The sequence below is a fragment of the Saccopteryx leptura genome, chromosome 9 (assembly GCF_036850995.1).
Source record: "Saccopteryx leptura isolate mSacLep1 chromosome 9, mSacLep1_pri_phased_curated, whole genome shotgun sequence".
Lineage (NCBI taxonomy): Eukaryota > Metazoa > Chordata > Mammalia > Chiroptera > Emballonuridae > Saccopteryx > Saccopteryx leptura.
The window spans coordinates 69,935,285-69,953,546 of NC_089511.1; the positions used below are offsets into that span (position 1 = coordinate 69,935,285).

Below are 18,262 nucleotides of genomic sequence, written 5' to 3' on the forward strand. Positions count from 1 at the left end.
AAAATTTGGGGTCTAAAAACTGGCTGCGTTTTATACAGTGGTTATAGATTTTTTTACTTGCATTTCCCACTTTTTCGAGCTTATTTTTGCGCTCACTGTATGTAGATATATGAAGACAGTGATTCGTCATCAGACACAGATGAGGACAAGCTAATGGATGGGAATTTTGACAGTGATGAGGAGTTGTATGAATTTCATGATGAATAAAACTTGAGTTCAATAACTTTATGTAATACTTTTTTTTTTTTTCAAATTTCAGGCCCCAAAATTAAGGTGTATGTTTTATACATGGGATCCTCTTATACATGGGAAAATAGGGTATTTGTTCCCCTTACTCACATCCACCATGTCCCCCTTCCCTGGTGACCACTTCACTTTTATCTATGTCAGTGAACAAAAAGTATTTTTTTTTAATGCCTATAGTCACCCTTGTCTAGATACTTTAAAAAGTCCTTTTATGCCTGACCTGTGGTGGCACAGTGGATAAAGCATCGACTTGGAATGCTGAGGTCACCAGTTCAAAAACTGGGGCTTGCCTGGTCAAGGCACATATGGGAGTTGATGCTTCCTGCTCCTCCCCCCCACCTTCTCTCTCTCTTCTCTAAAATGAATAAATTTTTTAAAAATCTAAAAAAAAATTTTTTAAGTTCATATTTAGTATATTTATAATACTTTAGTCTGAATATATTGATCTATATATATTTTGTCTACTGGACTCATATTGTAGTTGCTAATTTGCATGTTGCTTTTTTCAATTAATAATATATCATGAGCATTTCTCTCATGTCATTAGTTTTATAAAAGGTCATATTAAAATTTTCCATATATTTTTAATAGTTTTTTCATTATATTAAACTATTGTGTACCCCTTTTTGAAAGAGTAAGGTAATACAGAAAGGTACAAGTAAAACTGGAAGTCTCTATTCTTCAACCTTTTCTATTCACATTCCATAGAGGTGACCGAAGTATTATTAACAGTTTGATATATATTGTTTTAGACTTTTTTCTATGTATTTGTAAATGTAGTTATTTTAAACAACAAATCATATAGAGTAGTGGCTTTCCTTTTTCACCTAACTTATGGCTATCTTACAATCAATACATATCAATATAAACCCAACTCACTGTCTTTGTAATACATATAGACCCAATTTGTTCTTTTTTAAAATTTTATTTAGACAATTAATTTTAACAGGATGACATTGATCAGTTAGGTTAGAGTACATAGATTCAGAGAAAACATCTCCAGATCTTTTTGACATTTGATTATGTAGTATACCCATCACCCAAAGTCAAAATGTCTTCCACCACCTTCTTTTTGTCAGCTTGTTCTTTTTAATGGCTGCTTAGTATTCCATTATGTGAGCTCCATTATGTATATAACCATTATTTTTCTTCTTTTGACATTTATATTATTCCCCTTTCTTTGCTATGTTTTTACATATAAATATTTGCAGACATTTCTGGTTATGTATAACTTAGTCTAAATATCTGTAAGTTTGCAATTTTTAAACAGTTTTTTTATTGGGAAACAGATCTTTTCTTCTTGAAACAATAGTTTGATTCATATTAAGTCTTTGAGCCTGACCACGCTGTGGCACAGTGGATAGAGCATCAGACTGGGATGCGGAGGACCCAGGTTCGAGACCCTGAGGTCGCCAGGCTCTTTGAGCACGGCTCATCTGGTTTGAGCAAAGCTCACCGGCTTGGACCCAAGGTCTCTGGCTTGAGCAAGGGGTTACTCAGTCTACTGAAGGCCCACGGTCAAGTCGCATATGAGAAAGCAATCAATGAACAACTAAGGTGTCGCAACGAAAAACTGATGATTGATGCTTCTCATCTCCCTCCATTCCTGTCTGTCCCTATCTATCCCTCTCTCTCTCTCTGTCTCTGTAAAAAAAAAAAAAAGTTTTTGAATTATCAAAATACATTGTTTCCAAAGTAGACAATCGTGTTGTTAATGAGCAAGCTGTGAGTTCTCTTTCTCTCTGGTAAAAGCTAAAAACAAACAAACCCAAAATAGATAAGTGAAATTATTCCTTGACATAAAATTGAGAATTTAAGTTTATGAAATCTTGAGACAGTTAATTTCTTAAAAAATGCATATAATTGTTTTTTGAAAAAGTTATAATCCTTAAAGACATGTAGAGAAAAAAGGAGGGAAAGATAGCATTTGAGTATCAACTATGTGCCATATTGTGATAGGATTGGGAGGACACAGATGAACAAGATATCATTGCTCCTTGCAGGAAACTTACAGTTTTAGTTGAGGAGACCAACAAACAAACAAATTGAACTAAAGAACAAAGCATAAACTCTTCATAACTGCCAAAGAGATATGGAATTAAGAGTGATGGGCTGTATGGGAGACTTATTGGAGGACACATTTTTGAGACTTAAAAATCTTAATGTGCCTGACCAGGCGGTGGCGCAGTGGACTGAGCATTGGACTGGGATGCGGAAGGACCCAGGTTCGAGACCCCAGGGTTGCCAGCTTGAGCGCGGGCTCATCTGGCCTTAGCAAAAAGCTCACTTGCATGGACCCAAGGTCACTGGCTCGAGCGGGGGGTTACTCAGTCTGCTGAAGGCCCACGATCATGGCACATATGAGAAAGCAATCAATGAACAACTATGGTATCGTAAGGAAAAACTGATGATTGATGCTTCTCATCTCTCTCTGTTCCTGTCTGTCTGTCCCTATCTATCCCTCTCTCTGACTCTCTCTCTGTCCCTGTAAAAAAAAAATTAAAAAAAAAAACTTAATGTAATGGACATGTGATGAAGAGGAGGCAAGGTGGTAAAAGGGGAATGTCAAAGCAAAATGCCTAAACAGTAATGTGGCTGAAGCAATGTAGATGTGTTAGATAATGGACAGCTTCAAGGAAGAAAACATTTGTCAGTATGAAAAATATTGTAGATAGCTCTTCCCTTCCGATATGACTTCTCAAAAAATACATGACACAAGATGATATTGGTTACTTTAGTTGTATAGAAGAGTTTTTCAAGAACTTCTGACTAGGATATACTTGATATTGGATCTGAGAACAGATGTTGTTCAGAAAATAACTTCTTGGAAAGGAGCTGTCAAATAATTGAGGTGTTGTTGTGAAGCATTTAAAATGTAAAGAGCGCTTTAGATTTTTAGCCTGACCTGTGGTGGATCAGTGGATAAAGCATCGACCTGGAATGCTAAAGTCACCAGTTCAAAACCCTGCGCTTGCCTGGTCAAGGCACATATGGGAGTTGATGCTTCCTGCTCCTTTCCCCTTCTCTTTCTCTCTTTCTCCCCCTCTTTAAAAATGAATAAATATTTTTAAAAAGGCCCTGGCTGCCTAGCTCAGTGGTAGAGCGTTGGCCCCGTGTGTAGAAGTCCTGGTTTTGATTCCCGGCCAGAGCACACAGGAGAAGCGCCCATTAGCTTCTCCATCCTCCCCCCCCCTCTACTTTCTCTCTTCCCTTTCCGCAGCCAAGGCTCCATTGGAGCAAAAGTTGGCCCGGGTGCCTGACCAGGTGGTGGCGCAGTGGATAGAGCGTCGGACTGGGATGCAGAAGACCCAGGTTTGAGACTCCGAGCTCACCAGCTTGAGCCCAAGGGCGCTGGCTCAAGCAAGGAGTTACTCGGTCTGCTGAAGGCCCACGGTCAAGGCACATATGAGAAAGCAATCAATGAACAACTAAGGTGTCGCAATGCGCAATGAGAAACTAATGATTGATGCTTCTCATCTCTTCGTTCCTGTCTGTCTGTCCCTGTCTATCCCTCTCTCGACTCTCTCTGTCTCTGTAAAAAAAAAGAAAAAAAAAAGTTGGCCTGGGTGCTGAGGACAGCTCCATGGCCTCTGCCTCAGGAGGTAGAATGACTCCGGCAGCAACAGAACAAAGCTCCAGATAGGTAAAGCATTGCCCCCTGGTGGGCATGCTGGTTGGATCCCAGTCAGGCGCCTGCAGGAGTCTGCCTGCCTCCCCGCTTCTCACTTCAGAAAAATACAAAAAAAAAAAAAAATCTAAAAAAAAAGCGCTTTAGATTTTTAAACTTTGAGTAGTACAAATGTTCATGTATGTCCTCATGCTTCCTGACCATCCAGATAACAAACATTTTTATTTTAAAAATGTGTAAGGCAACATTAAATAAAGGCAAATGTATGTTCTTGTTTCCATAAATTGGTTATCAAACAAATATGACCTTAAGTTAATAAAATTGTAACTGGAACTAATTTCATTTTTTTTTAAATAGAGAGAGGGATAGACAGGAACAGAGATATGAGAAGCATCAATCATTAGTTTTTCATTGCACATTGTGCTCATTGATTGCTTTCTCATATGCGCCTTGACTGTGGGCCTCCAGCAGACCGAGTAAACCCTTGCTTGAGCCAGCGCCCTTGGGTCTAAGCTGGTGAGCTTTTGCTCAAACCAGATGAGCCCACGCTCAAGCTGGCATCCTCGGGGTCTCGAACTTGGGTCCTCGGCATCCCAGTTTGATGCTCTATCCATTGCGCCACCGCCTGGTCAGGCTAATTTCATTTTTATTTATTTATTATTATTTTTTTTTATAGAGACAGAGAGTGAGTCAGAGAGAGGGATAGACAGGGACAGACAGACAGACTTCCTATGGAGAGAGATGAGAAGCATCAATCATTAGTTTTTCATTGCGCGTTGCAACACCTTAGTTGTTCATTGATTGCTCTCTCACATGTGCCTTGACCGCGGGCCTTCAGCAGACCGAGCAACCCCTTGCTGGAGCCAGCGACCTTGGGTCCAAGCTGGTGAGCCTCGCTCAAACCAGATGAGCCCGCACTCAAGCTGGCGACCTCGGGGTCTCGAACCTGGGTCCTTCCGCATCCCAGTCCGACGCTCTATCCACTGCGCCACCGCCTGGTCAGGCTAATTTCATTTTTTGAAAAACAACTCCCTCCCGGGAGTCAGCGAGCATGAATAAAACTCACTACTCAAAGGTTAAGGATTAACTTATGTCATAGTTGCACCTTAGTGTTAGTAAATGTTATATTGCTATATGAAAGTATAATGCCTTGGTTAGAGATGTAGCCCTTTTGAAGATAATAATTCTATTTTTAATATTTTCAGGACACAGAGTCTGACATCTAATAATTCAGTCGTTCTGGATGGACTAAAAAGAAGACAGAATTTTCTGCAGAACTTTGAAGGCACAAAGAGCAGTCAAACATTCACATCCAATTCCTTACTTCAGCTAACTCCAGCTATAAATGTTTAAATGTTGTTTTTCTCTGGGAAATTTTTTTGTAAAAATTTACAGCATCGTGCTCGCTTCGGCAGCACATATACTAAAATTGGAACGATACAGAGAAGTTAGCATGGCCCCTGCGCAAGGATGACATGCAAATTCATGAAGTGTTCCATATTTAAAAAAAAAAGTGCAGCATCATACAGGATGTTTCAGTCAACTCAATATATAAGAATTCTTTAAAGCCAAGTCTATATGTTATTAATTTCACCACTCATTTTGTTCTAGTTACTGGCTTTTTTTCTTTTTTGACAATTTAAAGCTTATTTTACTATGAATTTATTGGGAATACATAGTTTGTTTGCAATAAAAACAAAACCAAACAAAACATAGACTCCTTTGTCCTCTTCCAATTAAATGTAATTACCTGATTTTCATTAGTTTCTCAAATACATAGAATGCTAACTTACTACCCAGTGTGAATTTTTCTGCCCACACTAATACTGAGTTAAGTGGATCTCACCAGATTGCAATACAAAAATCTAGAAAATTACAAAAATGTAGAAAATAGTGTTTTAGGGTTGCAAAGGTAGTTTGTTTACAACCAGTCTTTTATTGTTAACAGAAAGAATTTACATAGATTTTTGGGAACTTTGCAACAAGGATTCCTTCCATCTTATCATTACTGCCAAGGATCTTCTCTGTGACCAGCCTGAGCATGAACAAATGGCTCCACAATGTCCAAAATACCTCTGGCAGTAAGCATATGACTCGACTGTGTCTCTTCTTCCTCCCCACATTTGATGCTCTCTCTATAGCATGGCAGTGAAAACTCAGGGTATTCTCAGATGGTGTTGAGATAGAAGAGAAGCAGAATGGTTGCAAATGGCATGTGAAAGGGAGGTTCTGAATTAAGAGATCTGGAGAAGAGAAATCATTTGATCCATTTCCATTCATGGTAAGGCCTAGTAACTTTGCCAGAGTTATTTTTGGCAGACCTTTTCAGACCAAGCAGTGGAATGGCCACTACTTTTTGGGTTTGAGGAATGTGGAGCAGTCAAGAAAGGTTTTATGTAGATGTTAATGCTGACTTGTGGTTGAGGGATGTTTTTTTAAAGAGGTTTCTAAAGGTTGTCAAGGCTTTAGATCTCAAGGATAATTGAGTAATTGGAGACTGCCTATTTTGAACTCTCACTGGCCTGGGAACAATGAAGGCCAGATTAATCTCAGCTTTGTGGAGAGCACTGTGAGTGCAATTGCTGAGTTTCTGCAGTGGTTGGACCACTCAATCCTATTGGTTTTTAGTGGCTCTGACAAACCTATCCAAGGTTAGCCATCGTCACAGGACATTTGAAACCTCAGACAAAGTACCAAGAAGAGTAATCGTAGCATAAAATTTTGTGGGGAAGACATTGTTTTAGGGGATGTTATAGCTTGGAATTAGCATTAGTGATTAGAAGGTAGGAGAAAGATTCAGCTCAGTATGAAGAATGTCCCATTAGTGAAAACTATCTGTAAATGAAATAGGCAGCGTTAGCCTGGCATGTGGTGGTACAGTGGATAAAACATTGACCTGGAATGCTGAAGTTGTAGGTTCGAAACTCTGGGCTTGCTGGGTCAAGGAACATATGACAAGCAATCAGTGACAAACTAAACTGAAGCAGCTATGAGTTGATACTTCTTGCTTACCCCCACCTCTATAAAATCAATAAATAAATTTTTTTTTTAAAACTAGGCAGCTTTTAAAGGGATGAATTTCTCATTATTTAGGGCATTCAAATAGAGGCTTGGTAATCCCTTCACTGGTATGTTGCAGAGGTATTTATTCCCAGTACTTAGTTTAAGAGGGTGGCTGAACTGATGATTTTGAAGATTCCTTTCAAAGGTAAGGCTTTGTGCTTTAGTGAGGGTTATATGTCAAATATATCTCAATACAATATTGAAAAATGATTCAATGAGGATCCTGCAAAATACTTAACTCATGTAAGATTCCTGAGTATTGCTTTCAGTTCTTCATTTCTGTGCCTATCCCTGATAATCCTTGGGAAAAGGAGCAGCAACAACTCTGTTCTGTGATTTTGGACCTGGACAAGTTTCTTAGTAGAGTGAAGAATCCAGTCTGTTGTGGCTGTAGCCACATCTAGAGATCAATGAAAGCCATCTGTTTGCCACTGGATGCATTATAATACTCTAAATGTATGAAATGGAGCCTATTATGAAACCAATAAACTTTTATTGAACACAACAGATATTAAAGATGTATGTGTTACTGTTTTTTGGGAGATTATTCTCTAAAACGGGTGACTTGCATTTTTCTACAATATTAATATTTATATGTGGAAATTTAAGTTCTTGATTTCTCTTCCCCATTGCCTTCTATTCTCTAAGGAGAAAACTGGTCTCTTGAGGCAGCTTGATGACCCGAGCTTAGAAGAAAGACACATTTGAATCTTAATTCCAATACACGTACTTGGTAGCTGTGTGATGGAGAAAATTACCAAACTTCTTTGTTTCAGTTTTCTCATCTGTAAAAGGAAGATAGTAATGATATGTATGTTACAGATTGTTGAAAGATTTGTAGATAATAATCTACTTAAAAGTTTCAATGCAGCAGGCACCTAATATAGTCATAAATACACGTGTATATGATTCTATATATTTACACAACTTGATAGGTAAATAAATACATGGCTTACTATATATTTCCCCAGGTTGTCTGGAGTTCCTCCATTGAGAGATTCAATTTAAGTGAAGATTGACCTGCGGTGGCACAGTGGATAAAGCATCCACCTGGAATGCTGAGGTCGCTGGTTCAAACCATTGGGCTTGTTCAGTCAAGGCACACATGAGAAGCAACTACTACATGTTGATGCTTCCTGCTCCTCCCCATCCCCCTTTCTTTCTAAAAAACAAACAAAACTCAATTTAAGTGAAGATTATAGAAAGTAGTATTAGTCAAAATCTAGATATGTCTGAGGAAGATATGCTTTTGGCTAAAAGGTTTCAGTTAATATTTTATGCTATCAATGGCAATGAAATATGCAAAGCCTCTTTCTGTGAGCTATTTTCTTTTTTAGTTTTATTTTTCAATTACAGTTTTTGTTTAATATTTTTTATTAGTTTTAGGCATACAAAATAGTGGTTAGACAACCATATACTTCACAAAGTGTTCCCCTTGATATTTCTAATAGCCACCTGACACCATATACAGTTATATTTACTGACTATATGCTCTATGCTGTACTTTACATCCCCATGACTATTTTGTAACTACCAATTTGTAGTGTAAGCTATTTTCAATATTTCAAAAATCCTAGTAGAAGTTGTACACTTCCTTTGACTAACTCCTTGCTGCTAACTTAAGTTTGCCAGTGGCTGAAATTATACCAGCTCAGTAATGCAACACTATCACACACTGGTGTGATGTTGTAAAATTGCATTTGTATCGTATTTATAGACTAGAAGAATAATTATTACTAAATGAAATTTAGCAGACAAAATGTTGCAAAATGTCATATTTAGATAAAAACAATGGAAAAGAGCTGTAGTAGTCAAAAGATTGGGAACCACTACTTTTTGAGAACCCATCCTGAGAACGCTTTTGGGGAGTGGGGAAGACAGACTAGTGCCTAAAGAAAGTGGGAAGAGCCTGACCTGTGGTGGCGCAGTGGATAGAGCGTCAACCTGGAACGCTGAGGTTGCTGGTTCGAAACCCTGGGCTTGCCTGGTCAGGCACATATGGGAGTTGATGCTTTCTGCTCCTCCCCCTGCCCTTCTCTCTCTCTCTCCCCTATAAAATGAATAAATAAAATCTTTAAAAAAAAAAATGGGAAGAGAAACATTTGAGTCATGAAACAGAAATGGGGGTATCAAAAAGAAATTAGCCTGACCAGGCGGTGGCGCAGTGGATAAAATGTCTGACTGGGATGCCGAGGACCCAGATTCGAGACCCCGAGGTGGCCAGCTTGAGCGCAGGCTCATCTGGTTTGACCAAAAAGCTCACCAGCTTGGACTCAAGGTCGCTGGCTCGAGCAAGGGGTTAGTTACTCAGTCTGCATAGCCCCACGGTCAAGGCACATATGAGAAAGCAATCAATGAACAACTAAGGTATCGCAAGGAAAAACTAATGATTGATGTTTCTCATCTCTCTCCATTCCTGTTTGTCTGTCCCTACCTATCCCTTTCTCTGACTCTCTTTCTGTCTCTGTAAAAACAACAACAAAAATTAATGACCGTTTCGCTATCCTCTAAAAATGCACTTGAAACCTTAGAGACAAGTTCCCTATCAGTAGCAGCTTCCATTTCTTGGGTAATGGTGCCCTCTTCTGGGGTAAATGATGCGACTACTCTCTTCCACCATTGATTCAAATTACTGTGTATAAAGTAATTAACTAAAGCAACATCTCTCTATAAAGATAAGCAAATTTAACAATCTTTTCAACAAGTTTGAATTAGGAGCTAGATACATATGTAACCATACATCTGCTAAATATGTTCAAAGCTGCATCCAATACTTTGGTGTGTTTTTTGTATCAGTATAGAGGTCTTTAATTAATTTATTTTTATACATATCATGCCATGAATTCACAGGGAATGGGTTCCAGCAGCTCAGGTTCCTTTCTGTTGATTCTCACAAAGTTCTTCTCTGGGTGGAGCAGGCTGGTGCTTCAGTTGAACTCAGGTATCTTTCTGTTTGATTTCCTTCTTTTTCTGATCATCTTCCTTCACATGTTTCAGGAAGCTATCTCAGCTCTCAAGAGTGCTTAGCCCTGGCCGGTTGGTTCAGTGGTAGAGCGTCGGCCTGGCATGCAGGAATCCCGGGTTCAATTCCTGGCCAGGGCACACAGGAGAAGCGCCCATCTGCTTCTCCACCCCTCCCCCCTCCTTCCTCTCTGTCTCTCTCTTCCCCTCCCGCAGCCAAGGCTCCATTGGAGCAGAGATGGCCCGGGTGCTGAGGATGGCTCTATGGCCTCTGCCTCAGGCACTAGAATGGCTCTGGTTGCAACAGAGCAATGCCCTAGATGGGCAGAGCATCGCCCCCTGGTGGGCATGCCAGGTGGATCCTGGTTGGGCACATGCGGGAGTTTGTCTGACCGCCTCCCTGTTTCCAACTTCAGGAAAAAAAACAAAACCAAACAAACAAGAGTGCTTAATATGCTCAATTTGCATACATTATTTCTCTTGGCAAGAATCTTGCCTTTGTTTCTTCACAACAGTGTCCACTATATGCTGGATGATACTGTCCACTCTTCCAGTTTTGCCATGGTAACATTTGTGGGGCATTCCTTTTTGAACAGTGCCCATTCCCTTGATGTCTACAATATCACCTTTCTTGTAAATTCACATGTATGTGGCCAAAGGAACAACTCCATGCTTTCTGATAGCCCTAGAGAACATATAGTAGATGCTTCTCCTCATTCCCTTTGTGTTAGTCACTTTAGCAAATTACTGGAAGAGGGTGGTTACAGCCAAACATCTCCAGTGGTTTCAAAATCTGTCAAAAACTCGAGCTAAATGTATAAATGTAAGCATCATTTATGTAGTACTATGATATCATCTGATCCTTCCAAATTCCCTGCACTATCAGCAGGGAAGGCATTTTTTGTCCCCACATTACTAACAAAGAACAGGTTTTAGAGTTTAGTTGGCCAAGGTTATGTGGCTAGCAATGGCGGAAACATCCCTCCTATTCCCTTTTTCGTTTTCTTTTAGTTCTTTAAAAGATTTTATTTATTCATTTTAGAGAGGAGAGAGTGAGAGAGAGAAGGGGGGAGGAGCAGGAAGCATCAACTCCCATATGTGCCTTGACCAGGCAAGCCCTGGGTTTTGAATTCATGACCTTTGCATTCCAGGTCGATGCTTTATTCTCTATGCCACCGCAGGTCAGGTCACCTCTTTCATTTTCTTCTTACTTCTTAGTACTCAACACCCTAACTCCAATGTCCTAACATTTAAAAATAATAGTTCAATGCCTCCTGTCACAGAAAATTTACATGCAGATGCAAAATAATGACTCTTTTTAACTTCTACTTTTTAAATATGGAGTAAAAATCTAGCCCTGGCCCTGGCTGGTTTGCTCAGTGGTAAAGTGTCAGCCTGGCCTGTGGAAGTCCTGGATTCGATTCCCAGCCAGGGCACACAGGAGAAGTATCCATCTGCTTCTCCATTCCCCCCACCCCCCCGTCTCTCTCTTCCCCTCCTGCAGCCAAGTCTCCATTGGAGCAAAAAATAAAAGTTGGCCTGGGGCGCTGAGGATGGCTCCATGGCCTCCCCCTCTGGTGCTAGAATGGCTCCAGTTGCAATGGAGGAATGCCCCAGATGGACAGAGCATCGCCCTCTGGTGGGTATGCCAGGTGGATCCCGGTCAGCCACATGCGGGAGTCTGTCTTTCTGCCTCCCGCTTCTCACTTCAGAGAGAGAAAAAAAAAATCTAGCCCTGTACATTTGAGAATGGTCAGAAAGAGGTGAATTTATAGTCAGTCCTCTTGTTTATATCTTTTTTTTTTTTTTAGATTTTTAATTTATTCATTATAGAGAGGAGAGAGAGAGAGAGAGAGAAGGGGGGAGGAGCAGGAAGCATCAACTCCCATATGCGCCTTGACCAGGCAAGCCCAGAGTTTCGAACCGGCAACCTCAGTGTTTCCAGGTTGACGCTTTATCCACTGTGCCACCACAGGTCTGTTTATATCTTAAGGTTATAAAATTTAATGAATTGAAACCAAAGGCAAGGGAAATCTTTACAGTACCTTGGAACAGAGCAACAGAGGAGGCTTTTTAACTCTTAAACAAATATCAGTGACTGGTAAGTTATTTTGAAAAGAAAGGTGTCCTAATAAGATTATATTTTGAATTACTTATGCATTTTTTTTTTAATTTTTTTTTTTTTTTTCATTTTTCCGAAGCTGGAAACGGGGAGGCAGTCAGACTCCCGCATGCGCCCAACCGGGATCCACCCGGCATGCCCACCAGGGGGCGATGCTCCGCCCCTCTGGGGTGTCGCTCTGTTGCATCCAGAGCCACTCCAGCGCCCGAGGCAGAGGCCACAGAGCCATCCTCAGTGCCAGGGCAAACCCTGCTCCAATGGAGCCTCAGCTGCGGGAGGGGAAGAGAGAGACAGAGAGGAAGGAGAGAGGGAGGGGTGGAGAAGCAGATGGGCGTTTCTCCTGTGTGCCCTGGCCGGGAATCGAACCTGGGACTCCCACACGCCAGGCCGACGCTCCACCACCGAGTCAACCGGCCAGGGCCTACTTATGCATTTTAATTATGCTTCCCCTTCATACTTCTCCCCGAAATTTCATCAGATACAAATCTCTTGAGATTTATACAGGGAATATGGAAAAAATATTCTCCATTCTCTCATCCCCATTCCCAAGTTTTCTAGTTGCTACCCACTGAGAACACATATATATTGATAGTAGTATCCTTTTTTTTTTTCCAGCTAAGCCACAACTTGGTCAAGTTACTCATGACTTGGTTTAATTTGCACACATTTTCCCTTTACACTTGACATAAATAGCAGGCAGACATTTGAGTCAATAAATTTGGGGCTTAGAAATGTAGGGGTGTAGTGTGTCCTAAATCACAGAAGTTATTCTGGAAAACACTAATATAAGTCTCTTGCATAGGGAGAGTAGAAGTCTATTCCTTTCCTTTTATAGACCTGCTTGTATGTCCTCTGACATAAAAATGAATGCCAAAATAACCTTGAGGAGCTAAAATTTTTATTTAATCTGTGTTTGCTCTTCAGCCACAACATATTAACATTTGTTCCTTTTAATCCTAATTTTATGTGTGACATTCTTAACCACATTCACTTCATGTTCCTATGCACATTATACCCTCTTGCAGGGCTATGAACTTTACCATGGTAGAATTGGGGGTGAGTGTGAGGAGGAGTGCAACATAAGGCTTTAGAAAAGAAGCACAGATTTAGAGATTCATAACTATTCTCATAATCTAGAGAGAGATGCATTTTCCCGTAATCATTGGCTGAACACTTGCTCCTTTTGTTCACCCTATTAAATCCATAAGGTAACAAATAGCCCGTAACTTCAGGCCCATTCATAATTATGCAGAAAGCCTGTGGCAATTAGCTTTAGCATTTATGGTTTCTGCTACTCAGGACCAATGCCCAAACTCCATGACATGTAGCAATTTATAATTTTGTGAAGACACAAGTTTGATGCTCAGGTTATAAGGCTGGTGTGCCCCATTGTCAAGTGGTTTGTGAATTGTGCCTGCACCTACATCTCAATTTGGTTTCTCCTCCATTCAAGAGTAGCTGGGCCTGATCTGTGGTGGCACATTGGATAAAGCGTCAACCTGGAAACACTGAGGTTGCCGGTTCAAAACCCTGGCTTGCCTGGTCAGGGCACATATGGGAGTTGATGCTTCCTGCTCCTCCCCCTTCTCTCTCTCTCTCTCCTCTCCAAAATGAATAAATAAATAAAAATTAAAAAAAAAAAAAAGAGTAGCTGGTTTAAAAGGTTATGAAGCCTGACCTGTGGTGGCGCAGTGGATAAAGCGTCGACCTCGAAATACTGAGGTCGCCGGTTCGAAACCCTGGGCTTGCCTGGCCAAGGCACATATGGGAGTTGATGCTTCCAGCTCCTCCCCCCTTCTCTCCCTCCCTCTCTATCTCCTCTCTAAAAATGAATAAAAAAAAATAATAATAAAAAAATAAAAATAAAAGGTTATGAAGAGATAAATGACTCTTTAAAGAAACCCAGCCAAGTAGCAAAGGTCATGTATTTACTAAGCAATTAACCCTTTGTATTGTCTAAAGGCTTCCAGTTTTATGTAAGGTTATATGTAATTTAGGAGCAGTTAATCCCCATCAGTAAAATAATATTGTTTATTCACTGCGAATACATAATGTGTTTAAGACATTTAGGTTTGTTTTCATTCCAACTTTTTCCTACTTATTACTTATTGTACATTTCATTAGAGCCATCTTCCCTAAAATGCTTTGTGATGAAACTCAGAACTTTCAGCTTGATGTGGCAGAAAGGCACTGACTGCGGATTCAAGAGATGAGTTCTCTAGTCTTGACGCCACTGACTTCAGACTTCTTTTATTTCAAGTGAGGAATGTGGGAAGGAGGTAAAATGAACTAAGGACCGTGAAAACCCTAAGACTTGGGCCGGTCCTCGCCTTCATTTGAAGCCCACCTAGCCCCTCCCCACCAACGCCAAAAGGCAGGGCTCGCGCGAAGACGTACGTTAACGCTTCCGCCGACAATGGGCGGGACCTAGTCCGGCACCTTCCGGCCGCAAATGGCGGGGCGGCACGTGGCACTCCCTAGCGGCCCTGCACGGGGCTGTCTCTGAGCCAGCGCGAGGAGCCCTCTCTGCCCCCGTCAACCGTCTCTGGGGTGCCAAGGGAGAAAAATAATGTATGGTGTGGGGAAAGGGGCGAGGGGGGACCGCCCGCAACCATTTTATGCTAATCAGTTCGCACATCCTTTATGGAGATTGGCCAGGGTTTTACTCTTAGAAGCCGATCACATTAAAACAAGGGTGGGCAAAAAAAAACCCCAAAAAACAACAACAAAAAAACAAGGGTGGGCCAATCGAGTTCTATCACAGTCATTGGCTGGAGATTGCGTCGCAAGGAACGTGTTCTGAGAGAGAATTTCCGGCTTACCCCCGCCGCTCTGTGCGTGTCCCGGAAGTGACGTACGGCTTTAGCCGGGCGCCCGCTCTGCCCCCGCTTACTTTGGCGCTGTCGCTAGCTGTATGTAGTTGTGGCTACCCTGCCCTGAGGGAGGCGGCAGTGACCAATGATGCCTGGGAAACTACTTTGGGGAGATATTATGGAGCTGGAGGCACCCTTGGAGGAGATGGAGAGCCAGAAGAAGGAGAGGCAAAAGGTGCGCGGAGGATGGGCCGCGCCTCCATTTAGGCTGCGCCGGCTTGGGCGGGGAGGGGAGCTGTTTTCGCAGCCTGTCACAACCGGGTCATTACATCCGAGGGCCTCCCCTCGCGCAGTCCTCGTTTCCCGAGGTTGTTCCAGGACCGTTACTACCTCCACACCCCCAAACTGGGGAAGGGCGGCACTGGGCATTGGTTCCTCAGTCTTTTCCGTCCGCGCCTACGACCTGGGCGGACTCACGCTCCATCAGCGCAGAAACTGTTTTTTCCTCCCATTCCTTGAGCAGCGAGGCCTGTCATTTGGATCTTGTCTATACCAGAAAATGACTAAGAAAAATGATTGCCTTGAATGTGTTTTACTTCTTCGTTATCTGACCTGTGTGCGAGAATCTTGGGGAGAGCCGCTTTAGGTTTTCAAGCCTCAGTAACTAGTGTTTAGAGGCTAAAGGAAAAGTATCACAGCCAATGTTGCCAGAATTTGGCTGGGATGGAGAATCGTGTGGGTTGTATTATTAATAGTCTTTACTGTTAGTATTTTCATTTAGTCCAGAAGTATTTATTGAGCCTAATTTGTGCCAGACTCTGTGCTGGGCATCAAGGAGTAGTAGCCCCTGCTCCCAAAAGCACCTGTAGAGTTGCAGAGACTTTCCCCTCCACCCAGCCCCACCCGGGAACGAGACCTGGAGCAAAGAAAGCAGCTGAGGAGAGTCAGGAAGCTGTATTTGAAGGTTAACACTTGACCAAAGAATGAAAATTTTTTGTATAGCTGAGAGAGCAGAACCGTATCATCTTCCAACCTTATCACCAATGTTAACTTGCCATTCCAGCCAAGCAGTAACACTACATAAACTGTACGGTATATTTATATCGTTTGGAAGCCATCACCACCATTCATCTCCATTTTACTTTCTGTATCTAAGAATTTGATTACTCTGGATACCTCATATAAGGGGCGCCATCTAACAGTTATTTAAATTTTGGCTCCTGAAATACTTGTTTCTTTTTTTATATTCAAATCCTCTTTCTCTCTTAAGGTTTAGTGTATGTTCTAACCACTCCAGGTGTACACATAATCTCATTCCCCTTTAAAGTCTTGTTCCAGTGCTACCTTTAACATTTTATTGTCATTTATTATGCAGTTCTTTATCAAGTTAGCTCATTTTTCTGTGTATATCTTTCCCAAGTATTTCCCAAAGATTCTTGAGGGAAATGACCATATATTTGTCCATCATTACATTTCACTATATTCTAGTAAATTGATAGTTTTCACTAGATTCTCCAGAAATGCTAGCAAAACCATAAAGTTTAAAATGGTTAGAGTGGTAAGTTTTATGTTGTGTATATTTTTTATTTATTTATTTATTTTTTTATTTTCAGGGACAGACAGGAACAAAGAGATGAGAAGCATCAATCATCAGTTTTTCATTGCGACACCTTAGTTGTTCATTGATTGCTTTCTCATATGTGCCTTGACCGTGGGCCTTCAGCAGACTGAGTAACCCCTTGCTTGAGCCAGCAACCTTGGGTCCAAGCTGGTGAGCTTTTTGCTCCAGCCCGATGAGCCTGCGCTCACACTGGCGACCTCTGGGTCTCAAACCTGGGTCCTTCCACATCCCAGCCCGACACTCTATCCATTGCGCCACTGCCTGGTCAGGCTGTTGTGTACGTTTTAATACAATCTAAAAAAACTGCTTGGCTAGAATGGCAAGTTTACCGTGGTGATAAGGTTCTCTCTGGGGCTACACAATTTGGAAATAGGTTGAAGTAATAAATAATGGAAATAGAGTTGAAGGTAACTTTGGTTTTGGGTATGTTGTGCTATGAAGCTGGGCCTTAGGTTCTCAGAATTGGGAGTGCATGTGAGGAAGGAAGCCTGGCCATGTATATTAAAGCCATGAAAATGGTGTGAAAGTGTACATAGAGAACAGACTTAAGGAGCATCCACAGGAGACAGAGGAACCACTGAAGGTAGAGATACGAGGGTAAGACAGGAACATTGAGTATTATGGAAGCCGAGGAAGTGGAGAGTGTCAAGCACTGTGAATCAGATGTGGAACACTGTATTTCAGCACCTGGCCATTTTGCTGGAATTGTACCTAGAGGTCTCACTTTACCTTGCTTCATTTTCCTGAAGTTTAGAGCCCAGGAGCAATTCATACCCTAAGGCTGGCTCTATAAATAACCTCGTATTTCTAAAGAACAGTGGCTTTTGCCTGACCAGGCAGTGGCGCAGTGGATAGAGCATCAGACAGGGACACAGAGGACCCAGGTTCAAGACCCCGAGGTCTCCAGCTTGAGCGTGGGCTCATCTGGTTTGAGCAAATCTCACAAGCTTGGACCCAAGGTCGCTGGCTCGAGCAAGGGGTTACTCAGTCTGCTGTAGCCCCACTGTCAAGGCACATATGAGAAAGCAATCAATGAACAACTAAGGTGTCACAACGAAAAACTGATGATTGATGCTTCTCATCTCTCTCCGTTCGTCTGTCTGTCCCTATCTATCCTTCTCTCTGACTCTCTCTCTGTCTCTGAAAAATAAATAAAAAAAAAAAAAAAAAGAAGAACAGGCCTGACCTGTGGTGGCACAGTGGATAAAGCATCGACCTGGAAATGCTGAGGTCACCAGTTCGAAACCCTGGGCTTGCCTGATCAAGGCACATATGGGAGTTGATGCTTCCAGCTCCTCCCCCCTGCCTCTCTCTCTTCTCTAAAATGAATAAAATAAAAATTAAAAAAAAAAAAAAGAACAGTGGTTTTCAACCTTTTTACACTTGGGGTCTGGTGAAAACAGGAGAACTATTTTGGGGACTGCTAAGGCAGAAATCACCCAAACATAAGCAAATTTGATTAAGATCATTGGGTCTATAATCTTCATACAACATCAGGGTGGTTAACTCTTTCATGGACCAGCTTGAAATTTCTGGTGGACTGGTCCAAGGACTAGTTGAAAAACACTACTAAAGAACCTATTGAGGCCCTGGCCAGTTGGCTCAGTGGTAGAGCGTCGGCCTGGCGTGCGGGAGTCCCGGGTTCGATTCCCGGCCAGGGCACACAGGAGAAGTGCCCATCTGCTTCTCCACCCCTCCCCCTCTCCTTCCTCTCTGTTTCTCTCTTCCCCTCCCGCAGCCACGGCTCCATTGGAGCAAAGGTTGCCCAGGAGCTGAGGATGGTTCTGTGGCTTCTGCCTCAGGCGCTA

General features: G+C 41.9%; 2 protein-coding genes, 1 non-coding gene and 1 pseudogene across 6 annotated transcripts in view; 3 read left to right on the top strand and 1 right to left on the bottom strand.

Moving 5' to 3' along the window:
• The window catches only part of STOX1 (storkhead box 1), a 95,621-nt gene extending 88,522 nt beyond the window's left edge, over window positions 1-7,099 (top strand). The window contains exon 4 of the mRNA XM_066348414.1: window positions 5,080-7,099. Within this exon, the coding sequence (XP_066204511.1) occupies window positions 5,080-5,227 (148 nt within the window). The 3' untranslated portion in view covers window positions 5,228-7,099. The remainder of the gene's footprint in view (window positions 1-5,079) is intronic.
• Window positions 5,274-5,379, top strand: LOC136381600 (U6 spliceosomal RNA). Its single transcript, XR_010747093.1, has one exon. It is a non-coding gene; the product is annotated as a U6 spliceosomal RNA (small nuclear RNA).
• A 2,669-nt stretch (window positions 7,100-9,768) lies between the features above and the next one.
• On the bottom strand, window positions 9,769-13,063 carry LOC136381515 (large ribosomal subunit protein eL21-like; annotated as a pseudogene).
• A 1,807-nt stretch (window positions 13,064-14,870) lies between these two features.
• DDX50 (DExD-box helicase 50) overlaps window positions 14,871-18,262 on the top strand; it is a 42,056-nt gene continuing 38,664 nt past the window's right edge. For 3 of the 4 annotated variants that reach the window (XM_066348415.1, XM_066348417.1, XM_066348416.1), the window contains exon 1: window positions 14,871-15,068. In XM_066348415.1, coding sequence (XP_066204512.1) covers window positions 14,979-15,068 — 90 coding nt within the window. In that variant the 5' untranslated portion in view covers window positions 14,871-14,978. The remainder of the gene's footprint in view (window positions 15,069-18,262) is intronic. The other variant, XM_066348418.1, reaches the window with a different exon arrangement.